Source organism: Perca fluviatilis, chromosome 15 (genome assembly GCF_010015445.1).
Source record: "Perca fluviatilis chromosome 15, GENO_Pfluv_1.0, whole genome shotgun sequence".
NCBI classification, from domain to species: domain Eukaryota; kingdom Metazoa; phylum Chordata; class Actinopteri; order Perciformes; family Percidae; genus Perca; species Perca fluviatilis.
The window spans coordinates 24,871,735-24,889,866 of record NC_053126.1 but is presented as its reverse complement, the minus strand read 5'-3'; the positions used below and the strand labels follow the sequence as shown (position 1 = coordinate 24,889,866).

The following is an 18,132-nucleotide window of genomic DNA, read 5'->3' as shown; positions in this document are numbered from 1 at the left end:
GCCCTGACCTCTTATCCACAAAGCCCCATCATCCGCATACAAAGACCTACCCACACCTTGATCAATATGACAAAAGATATCGTTTATCATAATGTTGAAAAGCAATGGACTACAAACGATTCCTTGCGGGGTACCATTCTCCACCTCATAATTCTGCACCCACTCTAACTTGTATTTTTCTCTCACATAAAAAAATTCAAAACCTAATGATATGCTCTACCACCAATTCCCAAGGCTTTCAACTTAATAAGCAGTCGTTCTTTCCAGAGCATATCATATGCCTTTTCCACATCAAAGAATACAGCAATCCTCCAACATGAGCGTTTTTGATTCCTAATTGTTCAGTACTGTATGTATTGATATATACAGTAGATAGGGCATAATGTATTCATTTTTTCACCAAACACTTTGATTAAACTTATTTTGAGCTGTATCCCTGAACGCATCGCAAGTTAAACGTGCATCCCATGCGTATGACGTCATTTGGTTTTCATCTTGTTCCTCCTTTGGTTGGAGATCATACCAGCTAGCTGATAGCAAACCAGCTACATTTCTTTATTTTTCATAGTTCTAAGACCCACTTATTATAAGGCGTGTTTGATTTTCTGATTCAACAGGATATTGTTTATCGACAAATTCATTCGGACACAGTTTTCTTTCCGCTCCGGGAGAAAACACTGGTACGTAGCAAATACGTTAGCTTGCTAACGTTAGCTTAAATGGGAATTGTTCGCTACGCATAAGTGTGGGTGGGCCTTTAGAAATGTGTAGCATTAAATTTACCGCGTTGCTTATTAAACTAAATATTAAACGAGTGACTTTCAGCAATATTAGCCGTATCCATTGAGTTTCAATATGGAATTCGATGGTTTTTCTTAGTCATCATCATACATTTACTATTCAGACGTAGCAACAGGCCTATTCTGGCGCACGTGTTAATGCGCGACAAAATTTTATTTATCGTGAATATATTCTCGAGATATGAATGTATATTTAGATCCGACAAGATACACACACACATCCACTCAATGTTTCGTAAGCCTGTGATACGTTGCGAGAAACCTGTGCCACACTTGCAGAATGCCGCCTGCTTTAATGTTAGTTGTTTGTCTTTTAGTGATTTCATGAATTAGCTACCGTTACTGAATTACTGTTTCTGCTATTTTGTCAGCCACCTCATATAGTGTACGTTAGGATTTAGAATACGGCAATGTCAGTTATCTTGAATGATCGCTAGTAGTTAATTTATGTCAGCCATCTTAGAATACAAGTCCCTCAGTATTTTTAAATGCTTAAAATGGCAAAGTGATAAACTGCAGAGGCCTGTACTGATAGCTTTTAAACAAAAGTTTAAATAGACATGTAGGTTTAATGTCAAGGATATTGAGATATGCACACACACACACACACACACACATATATATATATATATATAGATAGATAGATAGATAGATAGATAGATAGATAGATATGGATATATATATAGATAGATAGATAGATATGGAGATATAGATATGGATATAAAGATATGGATTTGTGTAAGAGTAAGATCTTGGAGATCCTTATGGCTGCAAGTAAGAAAAATTTTTACCAAATGCCTCAGAAAACCTCCCTACTTTCATAGACACTGTCAACCAGATAGCTTCTTTAGTTTCCTTCTCCAAGGAAATTTGTTGCTACAGTCTGAACAGAGCCTCGCATAAAAACATTGTACACCACAACATGGCTACATGAAAGACATCAGATACATCCACATTTATACACATATACCTAAATGTATAAATATAGCACCTACACACATGACAGTTTTTTTTAATACAATATTTAATTATCTTTTATTCCAGAGCCATGTACAATGGGATTGGCCTGACAACTCCGCGGGGCAGCGGCACCAATGGCTATGTACAGCGCAACCTTTCGAGCCTGCGGGTCAAAAGGCCGCGGGATGAGCGCGGGGGTGAGCGGGATGACAAGGACAGGGAGAGACTGGAGAGTCAGCTCAACAGGCAGCCCAATGCTGACATCCTGGAGCACCAACGGAAGAGGCAGCTGGAGGTCAAGTGTGCTGAGCTGCAGGACATGATGGAGGAGCAAGGGTAAGACAAATACTGTATTTTGGCCTCTGGACTACACAGGGTTTCACTAAAGGCCCTGGCACACCAAGGAGATAGTCTGTCCAAGTTGGGCTGTTGGACTTTTGACTTGTAAATTATTTCAAAGGTTAATAAGTTCTCAAAATAGTTTTCAATACAAGTTTGTTCTGCATCAACAAATTTTTTTAACACTACTTAAATTTTGTTTGTCTTTTCTTTGCAACTGTGTGACCGGTTTCTTTTCATTTAGATCAATTGATTATCATACGGGTAATGAATTTACTGGTCGTACAGGAAATGTAGTCTACTGTATAACGTGGACCTACAGTAGCTTGCTGCAGTGGGAGAAAAATAAGAATAGGGGCAATATTGTTGCTTTTGATCTATACAGTGTTTAATACTCTCTTCTGTTTGGATGGTCAGGTATTCAGCTGAGGAAATCGAGGAGAAGGTGAACAGTTTCCGTATGATGCTACAGGAGAAGCAGGAGCCCCCTCCCGCCACCACTGAGAGACCAACGTAAGTACAACAAAAACGGACAACAATAATTCACTTGGCTCCAATTTTGAAAAAGACAACATAAAAGACATACCGTTTTGATGATCATCATCATGATAATATCAACGTTGACCACGACATGTTGATCTTTTTTATATTTAAAATGGGTAAAATCTTATTTCATCGTAGAGCTGCGCACACCGCATTGATTTGATCAGCCCCTCCTCTTTCTGTTTGTGAGACTCTTACAAATACATTCAGATCCGTCTGTGATAATGTGTTGAACTCCCAAACCGCAAGTAAGTCTGTTTCTCTTTGTTGTTTTCTGGCTGACTTTAACCAGCCAGGTTCTCTGTGGGGAAAAAACCCCAGAGAGGAACAGATGTAACTTAACAGACTTGATATCTGGGAGTTCCAGGTGAACTCATGGAAGACATTACCGTGTGGTGATGCCAGGCTTCGGAGGGGGGGCTGTGGGTCCAGAAGACTTGGCGTTGTACACTGAAAAGTGATATGAAGAAGAAAAAAAAAAACAGAATAATAAAAATATTATAATAAAATATATATTTTTTTAACCTTTTTTTTTTTTTTTTTTTATCCCACCTGATATCCACCACAAATACACTATACACACATTTAGTACTCAGAGCATTACATATTCCACATTGCACAGTCAATTTGTCAGTAATACAAAGCGGCTTGTTTTCTCTCAGGGCGACAGAGACTCATGCTCTGGCTGCAGCCAACCAGCAGAAGAATGACCGTCTTCGTGCTGCTTTTGGCATCACCAGCGACTATGTGGACGGGTCATCCTTCCACGCTGACCGCAAGGAGAGAGAAAAGGAGAAGAAAGAGCAAGAACGCCTGGAGAGGGAAAGGCAGCAGAAATATACGTGAGTAGGTCAAAAAACACCCACAGTGCAGCTGGTGTGCATATCAAATTAATGTCTCTTTTACATTGAAATCTAGCAAAGTAACAGAGCTGGACATTGTGGCTAAAAATATTTGTCAATATGTTCCAGCCTTGCTAAAAAGGCTTTAAAAATGGGACAAAATTGGAGTGTCTGGGTAGCTCACCTGGTTGAGTGTGCGTCCCATGTACAGAGGCTCAGTCCTTGCCGCAGCAGCCAGGGGTTCAATTCCGACCTGCGGCCCTTTACTGCATGGCATTTTCCCTCTCTTTCCCCTTTCATTTCTTCTGAAAATGCCCCAAAAATAATCTTAAAACAAAAACTGGACAAAATGCAGCGAAAAAGAGCTTTGCACACAGCTAGAGGTGCGGAAAACAAAAATTAACGTGTAGTCAGACAAAAATAAGCCACTAGTGTTAGTGACAGCACACTCACCAAAATATATATATTTTTTTTTTATAACACCGATAACAGCAGTGTTTGGCTCAGTGTTCAATTAGCTTTCGGAGATTTCAAAACTGCTTGAGTTACCTAACCCAATACAGTTAACTCTCTAGTCTTTAACTTATATTTTCAAAGGTATTTTGCATTAATATGTAGTTGTGAGCAGGGCCTTTTATGCTGGTTATAAGTGATGTGATGTGATGTAATCCATTCTTTGATCATACAGACATTAGTCTAAAAAAACAAGAATCATCTAAAGAAGTCAGTGTTGCCAAATGTCAGCTGATGGAGTAAAGTTTAGGCAGCATAAACATGTGCTTTTTAAGGCATTGCAATACTTATTGCATTCATTGTCAATCCTAAAACCACAGTTACTATGGTCACTAGGGGTGCACGATTCAGAAAATGGCACCGTTTGATATTGATTTTCGATTCAAATACGATTCTCGATTTAAAAAAAAAAAAAAAAAAAAAAAGATTCACGGGCGCCTGGATAACTCAGTTGGTAGAGTGGGTGCCCATATATAGAGATTTACTCCTCGACGCAGTGGGCCCAGGTTTGACTCCGACCTGTGACCTTTGCTGCATGTCATTCCCCCTCTCTCCCCCCTTTCATGTCTTCTGCTGTCCTATCCCAATAAAGGCTGAAAATGCTTAAAAACAAACAAACAAAAAAAGATAGATCGATAGATTATTTTTTTTTTAGGCATTTTCAGCCTAAAAACAACATATATATATAGATAGATAGATAGATAGATAGATAGATATAGATTGATTCCAAAAATCAATCAATCGAGAGATATATATTGATTGATTGATTGATTGATTTTTGGAATTCTATGAATAGATTTGGAATCGGTAGAGCTTGAATCGCGATACAAAGTTTTTGCACAACCCTAATGGTCACTTACTACAATGTAATAGGTTCCCTCATCACTCAGCATTGTTTCTGTTCCTGACTTAAGGTATGTTGCCTTTGCTCTCTCAGGTTGGTGGAAGATTCAGACAATTCAGATTCTCCTCCCAAGAAGCGGAGTCGTAAGAAGAAAAAGAAAAACAAGAACAGAGACAGGTGAGGAAATGAACTTGATAGGAGCAGAAAAGTTCCTGACAATAAAGAAAAGGTCTGACAATTTCCTGTCTTCGGTCAACAGCTCAGAGAGTCCCTCCTCATCTCCTCCACGAGAAAAGACGAAATCCAAAAAGAAGAAAAAGAAACGGTATTCCATTACTGAATTCTTATCTTTCATTTAAACTTTTCACATGGACCATGATTGACTGGAAAATTTGTGTTTTTAGTGATGCATCAGAAGATGATGATGATGAAGAAGAAGAAGACAGGTAGGCGTTTGTGTTTATCATATCTATCTTCCCTTATACCAGCAGAGCATTATTGCTTTGTTCTTGACCCAAGTGTATTTTCATACTGTAAATAGGAAATTTGACTAGAAAGAGAATGAGTTTTTATTCTTGGTGTGAAAGCTGTAGCTCCAAAACATTTCAATTTGTTTCTTGGATATTGTATTTATTGAGGATTACCAAACCTGCTTTTGTTTTAATTTTAGTTTAACCGTGCCTGTTTGGAACGGGCCGATTGCTTGGCCATGTCAAAGTTGTAACTACTCATGGTCAGAAACACCAGTGAAATACACTCTAGCTTATTGTAAAAACACCAAGAGCAGACTTTACCATTAGGCAAGGCAGGCAACTGCCTGGGGGCCGGAGGTAAAAAAAAGCCTTGAGGTAAAATCACTCTATCATGTTGAGTCCTCCAGTCCGCTCGTTGAAAATGTTATCAACGCGGTACAGTCCTCTATAATTATTATACATTGATGGTCCAGGCAGCTTTGGAACCGGACTCAGGTCTGAGTGAGACGGAGGCAGCTGCCTTGAGGAAAAGAGACTTTGCCTGGTCAGGCTTGGAGATTACGTTGTCTTCTACTTAGAAGTGGTGAATTACAGCTCACATCAACTTAATACGATATAGCCTCTTGCTTGGCCTGTGTTATTACTGCTTGTAGAATTCTTCAAAACCAAATTATACCCCAAAAATAATTACAGAACCCCAAACCACTTAATATGCAACTCCACTGTATAGCCTGCTACTGATTTACCTGACAGAGAACATTGCAGATTCAGAATGTAATCACAAAATATCATATTGAAAATGTGGAGTAATCAGACATTAGCATCATGGACTCATGGCAGTGCACTACCCGTGTGTGTGTGTGTGTGTGTGTGTGTGTGTGTGTGTGTGTGTGTGTGTGTGTGTGTGTGTGTGTGTGTGTGTGTGTGTGTGTGTGTGTGTGTGTGTGTGTGTGTGTGTGTGTGTGTGTGTGTGTGTGTGTGTGTGTGTGTGTGTGTGAGATGATTGTTAACCAGCAGAGGTGTTCATTTCCATGCAGGTTTAGTGGCTTGACGGTGAAGTAGGGGATTTGAGTTGCGTGGGTATTTTGGAGACGGCAATGTTATTAGTGTTGCAAGTTAGCAGTAGACTTAATTAACTGGACCCAGGGTGAGTCTGATGAGAAGTGCTGTGTCTGCCCGGTTCAGCTCTGAGATTTTCTCGCATTGCACAGCACTGTGAAGGAATAATCTCAGAGATTATATTCTGCCTCTGTTTAGAAGTAAATACTATGTCTGGTATATAAGTGGCATCACACTCTGTCTGCCACTTGTTGTCTGTAGCTGGTTGTGCTTTGCATGTGTGGGATTCTGAAACGTCCTTAAATTCGGGAATTGTCGTATGTTTATTCAAAGTCAGAGACAGTCCAAAGTAGTGCTACTTTGCACATTTTTGTGGGTCTGGGGTGTATTTCAGATAGACACGGCAGAAGTGAAGCTGCAGCGTGCACAGCTATGGGAGTTAATAAAAGTGTGTTAGCCATGTTGGTTTATGCTGGTTCAGGTTACGGAGACTCCTAGTTTATGTTTTATTACCCTCTGCTACGGACGTGGGTCACTTTGTGAGACAGACTTCTGGACTCACAGACAGAGACTTCTGCCTTTTTAGTATGATTTAGAACAAATACACTGAATATATGGGATTACGTGTACATTACTGTCTCTTCTGATCCTCACCCTCTCAAAGTTCGTCAGATGAGAAGCAGAAGAAGTCAAAAAAGAAAACAAAGAAGAGTAAAAGTGTGAGTCCTCCGAAAGAAAAGGCAGTGCGACACAGGAGTGTCTCCTCCAGCTCTGCTCACAGGTATGAGAGAAGATGATATGATACAAATTTTGTCTGGCACTTTGGAACTGCTATAAACACTTTTGCCTTTTAAGACTTTCTGATGACACTTTTTTTCAAATTAGTTTGTTTAAACATACTGAACCCTTTATAGGACTGTATTGGGCAAAACCAAAATCCATCTTCCAGACAGGGATGTTTTCAATAAATGCTTTTTTTTTCCTGTGATATCAACAGCCAGTCTCCAGCTTCACTGAGATCACGTCAACAGGACCAAATTGCAAGAAAAGCTGATGAAGGTAGAAAGGGGAGATCACCAGACAGGAGGAGACGTGGCTACGAGGACCACTTTCCACAGCATCAGGGAGGTGAAGGGGTAAGGCTGAGGCTGTTGCATTGGACTTAACCTTTGGAAACCTTCGGTTGGATAGGTTTCTTTTGCTCATAGTATCTTAAACTAAATTTAAACTAATTAATATGATCATGTATCTATCGTGAACATAGAATTTAAAATGACACCAATAAATCTTTCCTCATCTAGAAGAGGCCAAATTTTGAGAGAGAAAAAGAGCGGCCGAGTGAGATGGAGAAGACCTCCAAGAGGAGACATGACTCTTCATCCCCTTCTCCACCACCACAGACCGAAAAAAGCAGGGAGAAGGAGAAAGGGAGGCGTTCCAGGAGCATAGAAAACGAGAGGGAGAAAGGGAGGCGTTCAAGAAGCAGAGAGATGGAGAAAGGGAAGCGTTCCAGGAGTATAGAAAAGGACAGGGAGAGAGAAAGGAGCCCCAGAAGCAGAGAGATGGAGAAAGGAAGGCGATCAAGGAGCAGAGACAACCAGAGAGGGAGGCGTTCAAGGAGCAGAGAAAAAGAGAGGGAGAAAGTAAGGAGCTCCAGAAGCGGAGATGTGGAGAAAGTGAGGAGGTCAAGGAGCAGAGATGTGGAGAAAGGCAGCTTTTCAAAAAGCAGAGAGGCAGAGAAAGGGAGGCGTTCCAGAAGCAGAGAAAAGCGGGACAAAGGAAAGGAGAGCCTTCCGCAGAGGACAAGACATCACTCATCCTCATCCCGTTCTCCTTCTCCTCCACCCAAACAGGAGACTAGGATGGAAAGGAGCAGAGACATTGAGCGGGAAAAAGAAAGGAATAAACAGGAAAAAAAGAGGCATGACTCCTCATCTCCCTCACCTCCCCCGAAGAGGGAGAGGAGTGGAGAGAGGGAGCGCAGGAATGAAAGAGATCTGCACTCAAGGGTGCCAAATGAAAGGGACAACAGAAGAGACACTGCTAAGAGACAGGAGAGAGAGGTGTCTCCTTCCCAACAGAAAAATGACAGGAGAAATGAAGGAGGGCATCCGTCCCACGATTCCCCGTTACCTGCCTGTCGCTCTCCTGTCACAAATGGGCGTCAAAGAGAGAAGGAGGATGAGAGGAAAAGAGAAAAAGAAAGGGAGAGCATTAAAGAGAAAGACAGGCATCTGAACAAGCCGACGGAACAAGACAGAGAGCGAGGTCCAGAAGGCGGCAGAAAGAGAGATGAGGCTGTCCGTTCAAGTGCCGAAAGTAGGCGAGATGGATCGAGACCTGCGGAGAAAGGCAAGAGGGAAAGACCAGAGATGAATGAGAGGCAAGAGAAGACGAGAAGCCCGCTGATGAGCGAGAAAAATGATGACAAGGAGAAACGGGCTGAGAAAAAGAGAGAGAGTAGTAGTAGTAGTAGTAGTAGCAGCAGCAGCAGCAGCAGTAGCAGCGGCAGCGATAGCGACAGTGATAGCTCCTCATCCTCCTCTTCATCTTCCTCTTCATCCTCATCTTCTGAAGATGAAGGCAAGGTAAAGAAGGCTGGCTCACCAGGGAAGGAAAAAAGCAGCCCCTCGAAAAGTACACCATCTGCCATTGGAGCTGCAGTTCAAAGGTATTTAGCCAACGGGGGAAAGGAAAGCCCTGTCCCTGCTTCTGAGGGCAACGGGCATCGACAAGCCCAGAAGGACAGAGAGGTTGGAGGAGACAAACGTGAGAGGGAAAGAGCTTCCCACAAAGCTCCTGCAGAGACTCACCCATCCCGGAAAAAAGGTCAGGAACGATATAGCCCCACACAGATGGACAGCCCCAGTCCACCTCCTTCCCCATCCAACAGAGCAGACGCCAGCAGAGGCAGCAAAAGGTATTCTCCCTCTGAGGCCGAAGCAGAAAAAACAAGAGTGGAGGCGAAAGTCGGGGAAAGGGAGAGAGGGAGGGAGAGGGACGCAGCCAGGAGGCCTGCAAGGTCCAGCCCCTCAGCTAGGAGGTCACGCTCGCCACCCCAGAAAACCACCACCTCCCCAGCACGTCGCACTCCACCAAGGCAGTATCAGGAACCACCATCCCGATCCAGGAGAGCTTCTCCTCCTCCGGCCTGGTCAGACTGGGACAGAGAGAGGCAGAGGGACCGGGACAGGGACAGAGAGAGGGAGAGGGACAGGGACAGAGAGAGGGACAGGGACAGAGAGAGGGACAGAGAACGTGAGCGGGTTGCCAGGAGGAGCAGGTCCAGAAGCCCAAGAAGGCGCAGCAGGTCCAGGTCTAGAAGTCCAAGGCGGCGAAGCCCCCCCAGCAGGTAAAATGAAAACCTTCATGTACGTATGCTCAGTCTTTGCAGCTGGCGACCCCTTAAAGAGTGCCATGTCTGAGTGTGGATGAATGGGTTTGACGTGAAGTGAACGTGAACCAGAAGTTTGCTTTGTTTAAAAAAAAAAAAAGGGTGATTTCATGAAATCATGGTTACATGTTGGCTGCCCCAAATGACACATAGAAGTGTGAACTGTTCATACTGTATGTTTAGACCTTCACATAAATCGGTAAACACAAATATGCACATTTACTGACCTTTTTATGCAGCTTTATACCAGAAGATACTGAAGACACTAAGAATAAGTAGAAGTTATGTTTTAATGGCAAATAGGGCTGTTGCTTAAACAGAAATTAAGTTTAAGTGCTAACCGATCATCACAGATTGAACAACAGTTGAAATTCCATATAAAATGTGAAAATGAAAGTAAGATAAGTCATAAGATAAATCATTTCTTTTTTGTTTGTGGAAATACTGGATGAAAATGAAATGGAACCATAAGAAAAAAGGTTTTAGAAGCATTGATTTCTGAGAATTACTTTTTAAATATTGTAGATAATAGATTAATGCCTTGGTGTCACATTAACATTGTTTACTTTGATGCCATAAGGGAGCAAATTTTAATGGCTGAATCCATCTTCCAGGTCCCGTCGTTCTCCCTCTCCACAGCGGCGAAGGAGGACCAGTCACTCCCTCTCCCGAGAAAGAACGAGACAAAGGGAACATGAGAGGATCAGGCAGAGGGAGGTAGAACAAGAGAGAGGGCGGCTAAAGGAGCATCTGCCCCCAAAAGATGTCCCCCAACCCCACAGGTCTTCCTCCTCCTCATCATCATCCAGCTCCTCTTCTTCCTCTTCATCCTCACCGTCACCACAGCGAGAGATGAAAGACACAAAAGCACTAACAGAGAGAGGCAAAAGAACGGAGCGAGAGGATGAGAAGAGAGAGGACAGACAGCAGAAAATGAGTTCCTCTTCTTCACAAGGCCCTTCCAGAGACTCATCCCATGCCCCAACCTCAGGTAGGAGAGGCTCCCAGTTGGACTCCAGGCGCTCGGATGTGCCCCCCAGAAGGTCCCCTGCGGGCAGCCAACCAGAAGCCAAACCGGTGTCTCGAGATCCAAGCAGGAAGCAGTCACCATTGGCGACCCATCAATCTTCAAACCAAACAGTCAGAAGTGAGAGCGCTGTAAACGGGAAGGAGGCAAGTGCAGGCAAGAAAGCCAAGAGGAGCAGCAGCTCCAGCTCCTCTTCCTCATCCTCATCCTCCTCTTCTTCTTCCTCGTCTTCATCATCCTCGTCAGACAGCTCTGACTCTGAGGTGGAGCAAGGAAAAGGGTAAGCAGGAGACATGGAATGTTGAGTTGTGTGAGATCAATAAACATTCGAAATCCAGGGTAGCAGCAATAATAAAACAATTGTTCTATGGATAAATAATACATTACTTTCTAGTTATTATTAATAATTATCCTTGTTACTGTTTGTTTTTTTATCAGGAAGACCGTCAAAGCTACAAGCTCTCCTTCTTCATCCTCTTCATCGGAGAATGAAAAGGAAACTAAGAAAAAGAGGTAAGAAGAGAAGATCTGAAAGCTTGATGTTACTCATAAGGTGTGGTTACTTCACCGAACTTAATTTCTGGTTTGTTAAGAGCTGCTGTATATGGAAAGGGTACTTTCTGCTATTATCAGAGTAAAATATCTGTGGCCAGTTGCACAAAACCTCCATAGTTTTTCCACTACTTTAGGAAAAAAAATTTTTTACACCATGCTGGAGAGTCGTGCAACATTGAAAAGAATCGTCTTGATTACCCGGGTATGAAATAATACTCCGATATAATATCCTCAGTGAAGTATGTTGGAGGTAATTTAGAAACCATGTCTTCATTACATAGTAATTTATGTAATTTACATAGTAAAATGTAATGGATCCTTGTGAGAAGTGTAAAAAAAAAAGCATGGATGGAAGCATAGTTTTATTTAATTTTTTCCTCATGCCGTATGTAACAATTCACTATGGTATCATTGGGTCAGGCTGTATTGATTGGCCATGAATCAGCAGCTTAAATAGGACAAAGCTGCAGCTTTTTAAGGATCCTTCCATGACAGGGTAGAAATCCTGATTGTTCAATAACTAAATTATGTTTTTATGACATTCATTTTTACTGTAACGACCACATCCCCAACCGTTTAATATTTAAATACTAACTTTTACTTGAGATTTTAGTGAATTGCAAAAACTAACAGTGTTTCCTCTATGTTGATTGGCAAGTGGTGGTGCGCCACGGTTAGATTTCTCCCGCCACGGTATTATATATATATATATATATATATATATATATATATATATATATATATATATATATATATATATATATATATATATATATATATATATATTATAAAAAAAAACACACACACACACACACACACACACACACACACACACACACACACACACACACACACACACACACACACACAGTGTTGGGGAGAGTAACGGAACATACAACGCGCTACGTTATTCAGAATACAAATTATGAGTAACTGTATTCCGTTACAATTTAAATCGTTGGTATTTAGAATACAGTTACATTGTTGAAATCAATGGATTACATGACGATACTTCTCTGTTTCACGAGTTTATTCACTCTGACTAAATTAAGGCAACTCTGCATTTTCCAGAAGCCCCGATATGAAATCGAAAAAAATAGCTATTTGCGTGATCAGTCACAATGGAGTCGGAACCGGCACGACAGAGCCAGGGCAGGAATAAGTTTCTATCTTGGAACTTCAAACAGCATTTCACATTAATGAACCAACACGTAGAATGAAATATAACTGTGCAGTGCAACCTGTGCTTGCCAGCAACCAACCTCCTTCAGCGTCCAAATTACTCCACCTCCAACCTGAAGAAGCATCTTAAAGTAAGCTATTTTTTTAATTAGCCAAGGGTAGTCGTCTGCTGTAGTTTTACTGGTCACCTTGCCATTTTAACATTGACGTGCGACTTTACATTCTCCTACGTGCTGATTTACTAGCTCCAGAGCCGTTTAAAGACTGACTAGCCCCGTTTGACATGCTAGCTAACGTTAGCTAAAATTAGCTCGTGGTATCAAGACTGCGGTTAGATTTTTGTAGTATGCAGTTCGGGAACACCAATACAATAATCTATCTGCTTGTTCAGGTACACATTCAGCTAGTTGGAATAAAAAGATCACACCATTATAGGCCTGTTTAGTAAGATGGATGTGATAGCTGCATTCCTACACTTATAAAACGCAATTCAATGTGGAAGTAATCCTGAAGTAATCCAAGTATTCAGAATACGTTACTCAGATTGAGTAACGTAACGGAATACGTTACAAATTACATTTGTGGGCATGTATTCTGTAACGAAATACGTTTTGAAAGTATCCTTCCCAACTGTGTGTGTGTGTGTATATATATATATATATATATATTTATTTATTTATTTATTTTCAACACACAAAAAGCCGTCTATCAGCAGTGATTGTAAAGAGCGCGTCGACTGAGAATAGCGCAGACACGCGCTTCACAACACGAGTGGGCACGCGCGCCACTCGGAGAAAAGGGAGAAAGAAAAAAGAGACAGGCTGTCCGGAGGACCCGCTTGAGATGGCATGTGTGCATTCTTGAGAACTGTAAGTCGTATAACGTATTGTCAGTTAATTTAAGCCTGTATTAGTCTATAGTTCTTGCACATTTTTTGTTTCACCTAGCCTGGATGCCAGCCGAACTTGGCCCCGCCCACAAAATGCGAGGTCGGGAAGTTCGGTCTGGAGTCGCTCCGTTGAGAAGAAATTATTGCCCGAACAGGATCTGTTCGGACCAATCAGGTTGTCGGACAGATGATCAACAGTAACAGAATCAACCACGTCACCAAAGAACGCTTGGGTTGAATTTGTTGAAATGTGTAGATTCCACCATCGCGTCTGTTACAGAAGATATCGACAGCGCATTCATTTTAAAATCCTCAGCAGAGGAGCCTCAACAACTGCCCGAAAGCATGGTAACGTTATATGGTGGAGCGAGATGGAGAGAGACCAAGAGAGAGAGCGTTATATGGTGGAGAGACATAGAGAGAGACTGAAGAGAGGGAGCGCCCAGCGGCGCTAGAACAAAGCCGTGAATCAGAGAAATAAAACGTGTTTTCGCCGATTCATCTCTAGAAATGCGACTGTAGCAAGCATGTCACTATCACTAACGTTATCCACATTTATATTTACACGCAACAAATGATATATCCAGCTTCAAAAAGGTCTAAAAGTCGGAAGTTAGAACGCGCATTGTGCAAAGAGTGGTTGCTATGGAGACGATACACAGTGTTGAGTTCTGTTGACAGCTGAGTTGAGTTCCGTTGCTCTGATTGGATGTAGGTCTATCCAATGAATGCAGAGGCATTTTTTTTCCTGGTTCGGTTGGAACACGCCCCATAATCACAGCCCAATGGAGCGGTTTCAGACTCATATTCTGACTAGAATCTGAGTATGACCACGTCAGGCTAAGTTTCACCTTCACCTGCTAGCTAAATTGCACGTGGCTGTTGATTCAATACAACGCCCTTGATATCTTATCATGGCATAGGCCTAGTAGGCTAAATTATTTCATACATTCATGAAACATATTGGGGGAAATTCATTCAACATAATTCACAGCCAAATAACAATTAAAAGTATGTTATTTGAACATTTATAACCTAACCTGGCAGGTACCGCCTCAGATTTGGTCATCCACGCTGTAGCCTACGTTACCGACTCTGGCTTTGCCTTCGGCCCATCGGTGATGCATTGCCCACACTTGTTACTCGAGACCGCTAGTTACGTTTCTCTGACAGAGACTATGATTATTACTAAGCAACCAAGATGCATCTTCAACCACGCAAAAGATTAAAAACAAAACCGCGAAAATCCGAGCGGTCAATATGACTGTGTATGGCCAAAATAGGTCAAATTGATTGTATTTTCTTTGCCTTTGTGTAATGAACAGTATATAAAAACTATTTTAAATGAAAATACAGACTCTTTTAGGAAAAGTCAGATACCAGCAGGATTGTATTTTTTTATTAAGCAAAGTTATTACACATAAATTTCAAAACTGTTCAAAATGACCGTACTGGCCGTTCTAGTGTAACCCAGCCTTGGAGTTATTTTTCCAAAAGCCAAGAAAAATCAAATGCACACTGCAAATATGCAATTAGTTTCATACTATATATAGCCTACTTTGGGTTTTGGTTTCCCTATGAAGAAGTTCTTGTAAAATTAATTTTGTAGACCTACAGTTCCTCAAAAATACAGTTCAATCAAAACGAAATAAAAATATGCCTCATTGTGTGTGAAGAGGTGAATAAATATATTTGTTTGTGTTGCAGCGAAGTGTCAGTTCTGTTTAATACGTAAAACATTTGCCGGTGGGGGGGGGGTCCGACAGATCTGCCCCCACTGCTAAAAAAAAATCCTAGAGGAAACACTGAACTATACTGGAGTTCTACAGCAGTGTTTTGACTTTGAGACTTTAATTGACAGTTGTGTTTTCCTCACAGCCCTGCAATGCCTCGGAGGGTGCCGGCTGATTCACTGAGAGATTCTCGCTCACTCAGTTATTCTCCTCCAAGGTACATGAGAGCAGCACCGCCATCGCCTAGCCGCAGGTCTGTAGCTACCGCATGACATTTAAACTGCGTTAAAGAATGTGCCAACAGCTTTAACTAGAGATGGCCCGATACCATTTTTTTGCTTACCGATTCCGATACCTGAACTTGCGTATCGGCCGATACAGAGTACCGATCCGATACCAGTGTGTCATATATTTTATGTTTTAACAATTTTATACTACTATCCCTGTATGGATGTGATATTATTTCTATCTTTGTTGTCTGTCTGGCTCAGGTTAAACTCTTTGTGAAACATGAACAAATACAAACCATGAATGCCACAAAACTTTCTTTTATTATCCAGTTTGACAGGCAGTTATAACGGAAAAAGAAAATAAACTACTTTAACATTTCTTTAGGGTTTTATTACGTGGTATCGGATCGGTGCATAAACTCCAGTACTTCCCGATACCAGCGTTTTAGGCAGTATTGGAGCCAATACTGGTATCGGAACATCTCTAGCTTTAACTACGTGTGCAAATGGTTGGATCAGATGTTAAAGTAATGCCAGGAGTGAGTAGGAGTGTCAATCAACAATTTGACCCTAATGGCCAATGTCCAATGGATCTGTTTGCATCGTGGCCATGGAGACGATTCACTGTTCTTAATTTTACTTATAAATTCATATAGATTACTTTTTTTAAATTTATCTGCAGTTATTATTAAAATATAAAGGTAATAATATATTTGATTTGTTACTGTCTTTCTAATTAGTGAGAGAGAAGGAAAAAAAAGTCACAACATAGCCAGATCCGGTGAACATAAAGCGTTAGCATAGGGGGTGGCTTGTGGCTCAGAGGTAGAGTGGTCGCCCCTCGAACCATTGGCAGTTCGAGCCCATGCCCCTCCGGCCACATGTCAAAGTGTCCCTGAGTAAGACACTGAAACCCAAGTTGCTTTCCGGATGCTGTATGTATAGCTGCCCACTGTTGCTTGTTAAAATGCAGTAATTGCAAACTACATTGTACTGTATATGTGACATGTAAGAATAAAGTTTGTTTTGTAAAGCAATAGGTTCATAATGTTGGTTTGACAGCAACTTGTTTATAGTACTCAATGCCCGCCCCGGTGCACCGAGGCCACAGCCTCCAACATCACAAAACAATTCTTGTTGACTGTGACCTGCATTTGATCACATAAGATTTATTGTAGGCTAGTTTGCTATAGTTTATGGATGTCATGTACCGCACACACCCAGTCAGGAGTCTTTCATTAAACTGCTAGCAAGCTAGTTGTCTAACTGCTCGTTAGCTGGCTAGGTATTTTGTGTTTATCTTTAAACAAGTTCTTTGCTGGTACTGGTAGTCTTGGCCTTTTTTAAAAATGCATTCACCTCTTTACCTGTCAGCTTACCGAGCATGACATTTGTTTTATTTGTCAGCAAACCCTGCTAACCCTATGTACCGAAGTCTTAAAACGGTACCTAAATCGGATTCTAGTTTAGTATTCAGAATATGGCCTCCTGAGGGCCAATCAATTGCAATATAATTGGAATTCTTGTCATATGTTTCAATACGAAAAATAGTAGAAAGCAAAAACATGGCTTTTTGGTTTTAATTGTTGCATTGTCCTAATTTGTAGTTATTTTAATTAGATACTTGTGTGCATGTAATTGTACTGGCTATCGAGGTTACTTAAATTTGACACAAGATTAAAAAAAAAAGAACAACTTTATTATGCAAAACTTGTGACTCAAACTGCTTCCAACCGATGTTGGATGCCTCCATTCTATTGTATTTTTAGCTCTTCTTGTTTGTTTCCATTCATCCTATCTTGTATAGAGCCTATGCTGGTAATTGAAATGTGCTATACAAAATGTTTATTTTTTTAGTTTATTTATCAGCACTAAATATCCTTTCCACCAGTGAGAAAATTATGCTGCTGCACTCAGACCCTTTTTATTAATGGTGATATATTTTCTTCTTTCCTTTCTGGTAGGAGTGGCAGCAGGCAGTCACCGAGCCGCTCCTCAAGCAGCAGACGAAGGAAATGAGCCAACATCTTGAGGCGCTTTACTACTTTTTTTGTGTTGTTTCTCTGTTCACTTCCGGCTGGTTTGAACTGGACTATAACATGGACTTTACAGCCAGCGGTCAGTAGATAAACATCTGCTAATGTCAGGGGACTTGTTTTGGTTTCGAGTCATCACACAGTTATCAACAATGTGTTTGTTTTTTAAGCTGCGTTGACCCGAGGCTGGCTTGTACATTTCTTTTTATGAGCTGAATAAGAAACGTACACATTCACACACGCAAACAGTTAAGTAAAATGTAACTAACAATGTTCCTCTGTACTTGTACTGTTTGTTGCGTTATACCTGTAGATATAAGCTGTCTGTATTTTTGGTTATGTAACAGATACAAATTTCCATTTAATGTGAGCAGAAACTGAAACATGGTTAATTTCTTTGTTGAAAATGGTTAATAAAAGGCAATTGTACATTTAATTTCTGTGGAATCTTTCCATTTGGTTATTGTTGGACATCAAACTTTAAGGATAGGTTTGCTGATATTTTATATTGTCCTTCTTTATAAACAAATACCATGAAAAGACCCAAACCAACAATGAATGTATCTACTAACAAGTATTGTGTGCGTCTCAAAGCCTGATATATCTTCCTCTGGGCCATAGAGCTCCATTGTTGTCCAAGCACACAATGCATGTTACAAAATGACGCACGTTCGTCACGGAAGAAAGGCTGGACTACAATAGAGCTGTTTGGA

General features: G+C 41.2%; 1 protein-coding gene across 2 annotated transcripts; it reads left to right on the top strand.

Annotated features, from left to right (window-relative positions):
* The first annotated feature begins 477 nt into the window (after positions 1-477).
* On the top strand, positions 478-17,855 carry srrm2 (serine/arginine repetitive matrix 2). 2 transcript variants are annotated; one of them, XM_039824478.1, is made up of 14 exons: positions 478-680; positions 1,845-2,096; positions 2,517-2,612; positions 3,305-3,484; positions 4,935-5,018; positions 5,101-5,166; positions 5,246-5,287; positions 7,038-7,154; positions 7,371-7,509; positions 7,675-9,725; positions 10,382-11,074; positions 11,233-11,307; positions 15,299-15,370; positions 17,348-17,855. In XM_039824478.1, the coding sequence occupies exons 2-14, from the start codon at positions 1,849-1,851 to the stop codon at positions 17,400-17,402; spliced, it is 3,918 nt and encodes a 1,305-aa protein (XP_039680412.1). In that variant the 5' UTR covers positions 478-680; positions 1,845-1,848; the 3' UTR covers positions 17,403-17,855. The 2 variants fall into 2 exon arrangements, with proteins under 2 accessions (XP_039680412.1, XP_039680411.1); XM_039824477.1 differs by having other exon boundaries at positions 15,299-15,406.
* Positions 17,856-18,132: the final 277 nt, after the last annotated feature.

What these genes read in the sequence shown, in the direction of transcription:
- srrm2 (XM_039824477.1), top strand. Translation starts at nt 1,849, where the DNA reads ATGTACAATGGGATTGGCCTGACAACTCCGCGGGGCAGCGGCACCAAT. An exon ending in AAAAAGAAGAAAAAGAAACG is followed by an intron (nt 5,167 to 5,245) that starts GTATTCCATTAC and finishes TTGTGTTTTTAG; the next exon opens with TGATGCATCAGAAGATGATG. An exon ending in AGCATCAGGGAGGTGAAGGG is followed by an intron (nt 7,510 to 7,674) that starts GTAAGGCTGAGG and finishes TTCCTCATCTAG; the next exon opens with AAGAGGCCAAATTTTGAGAG.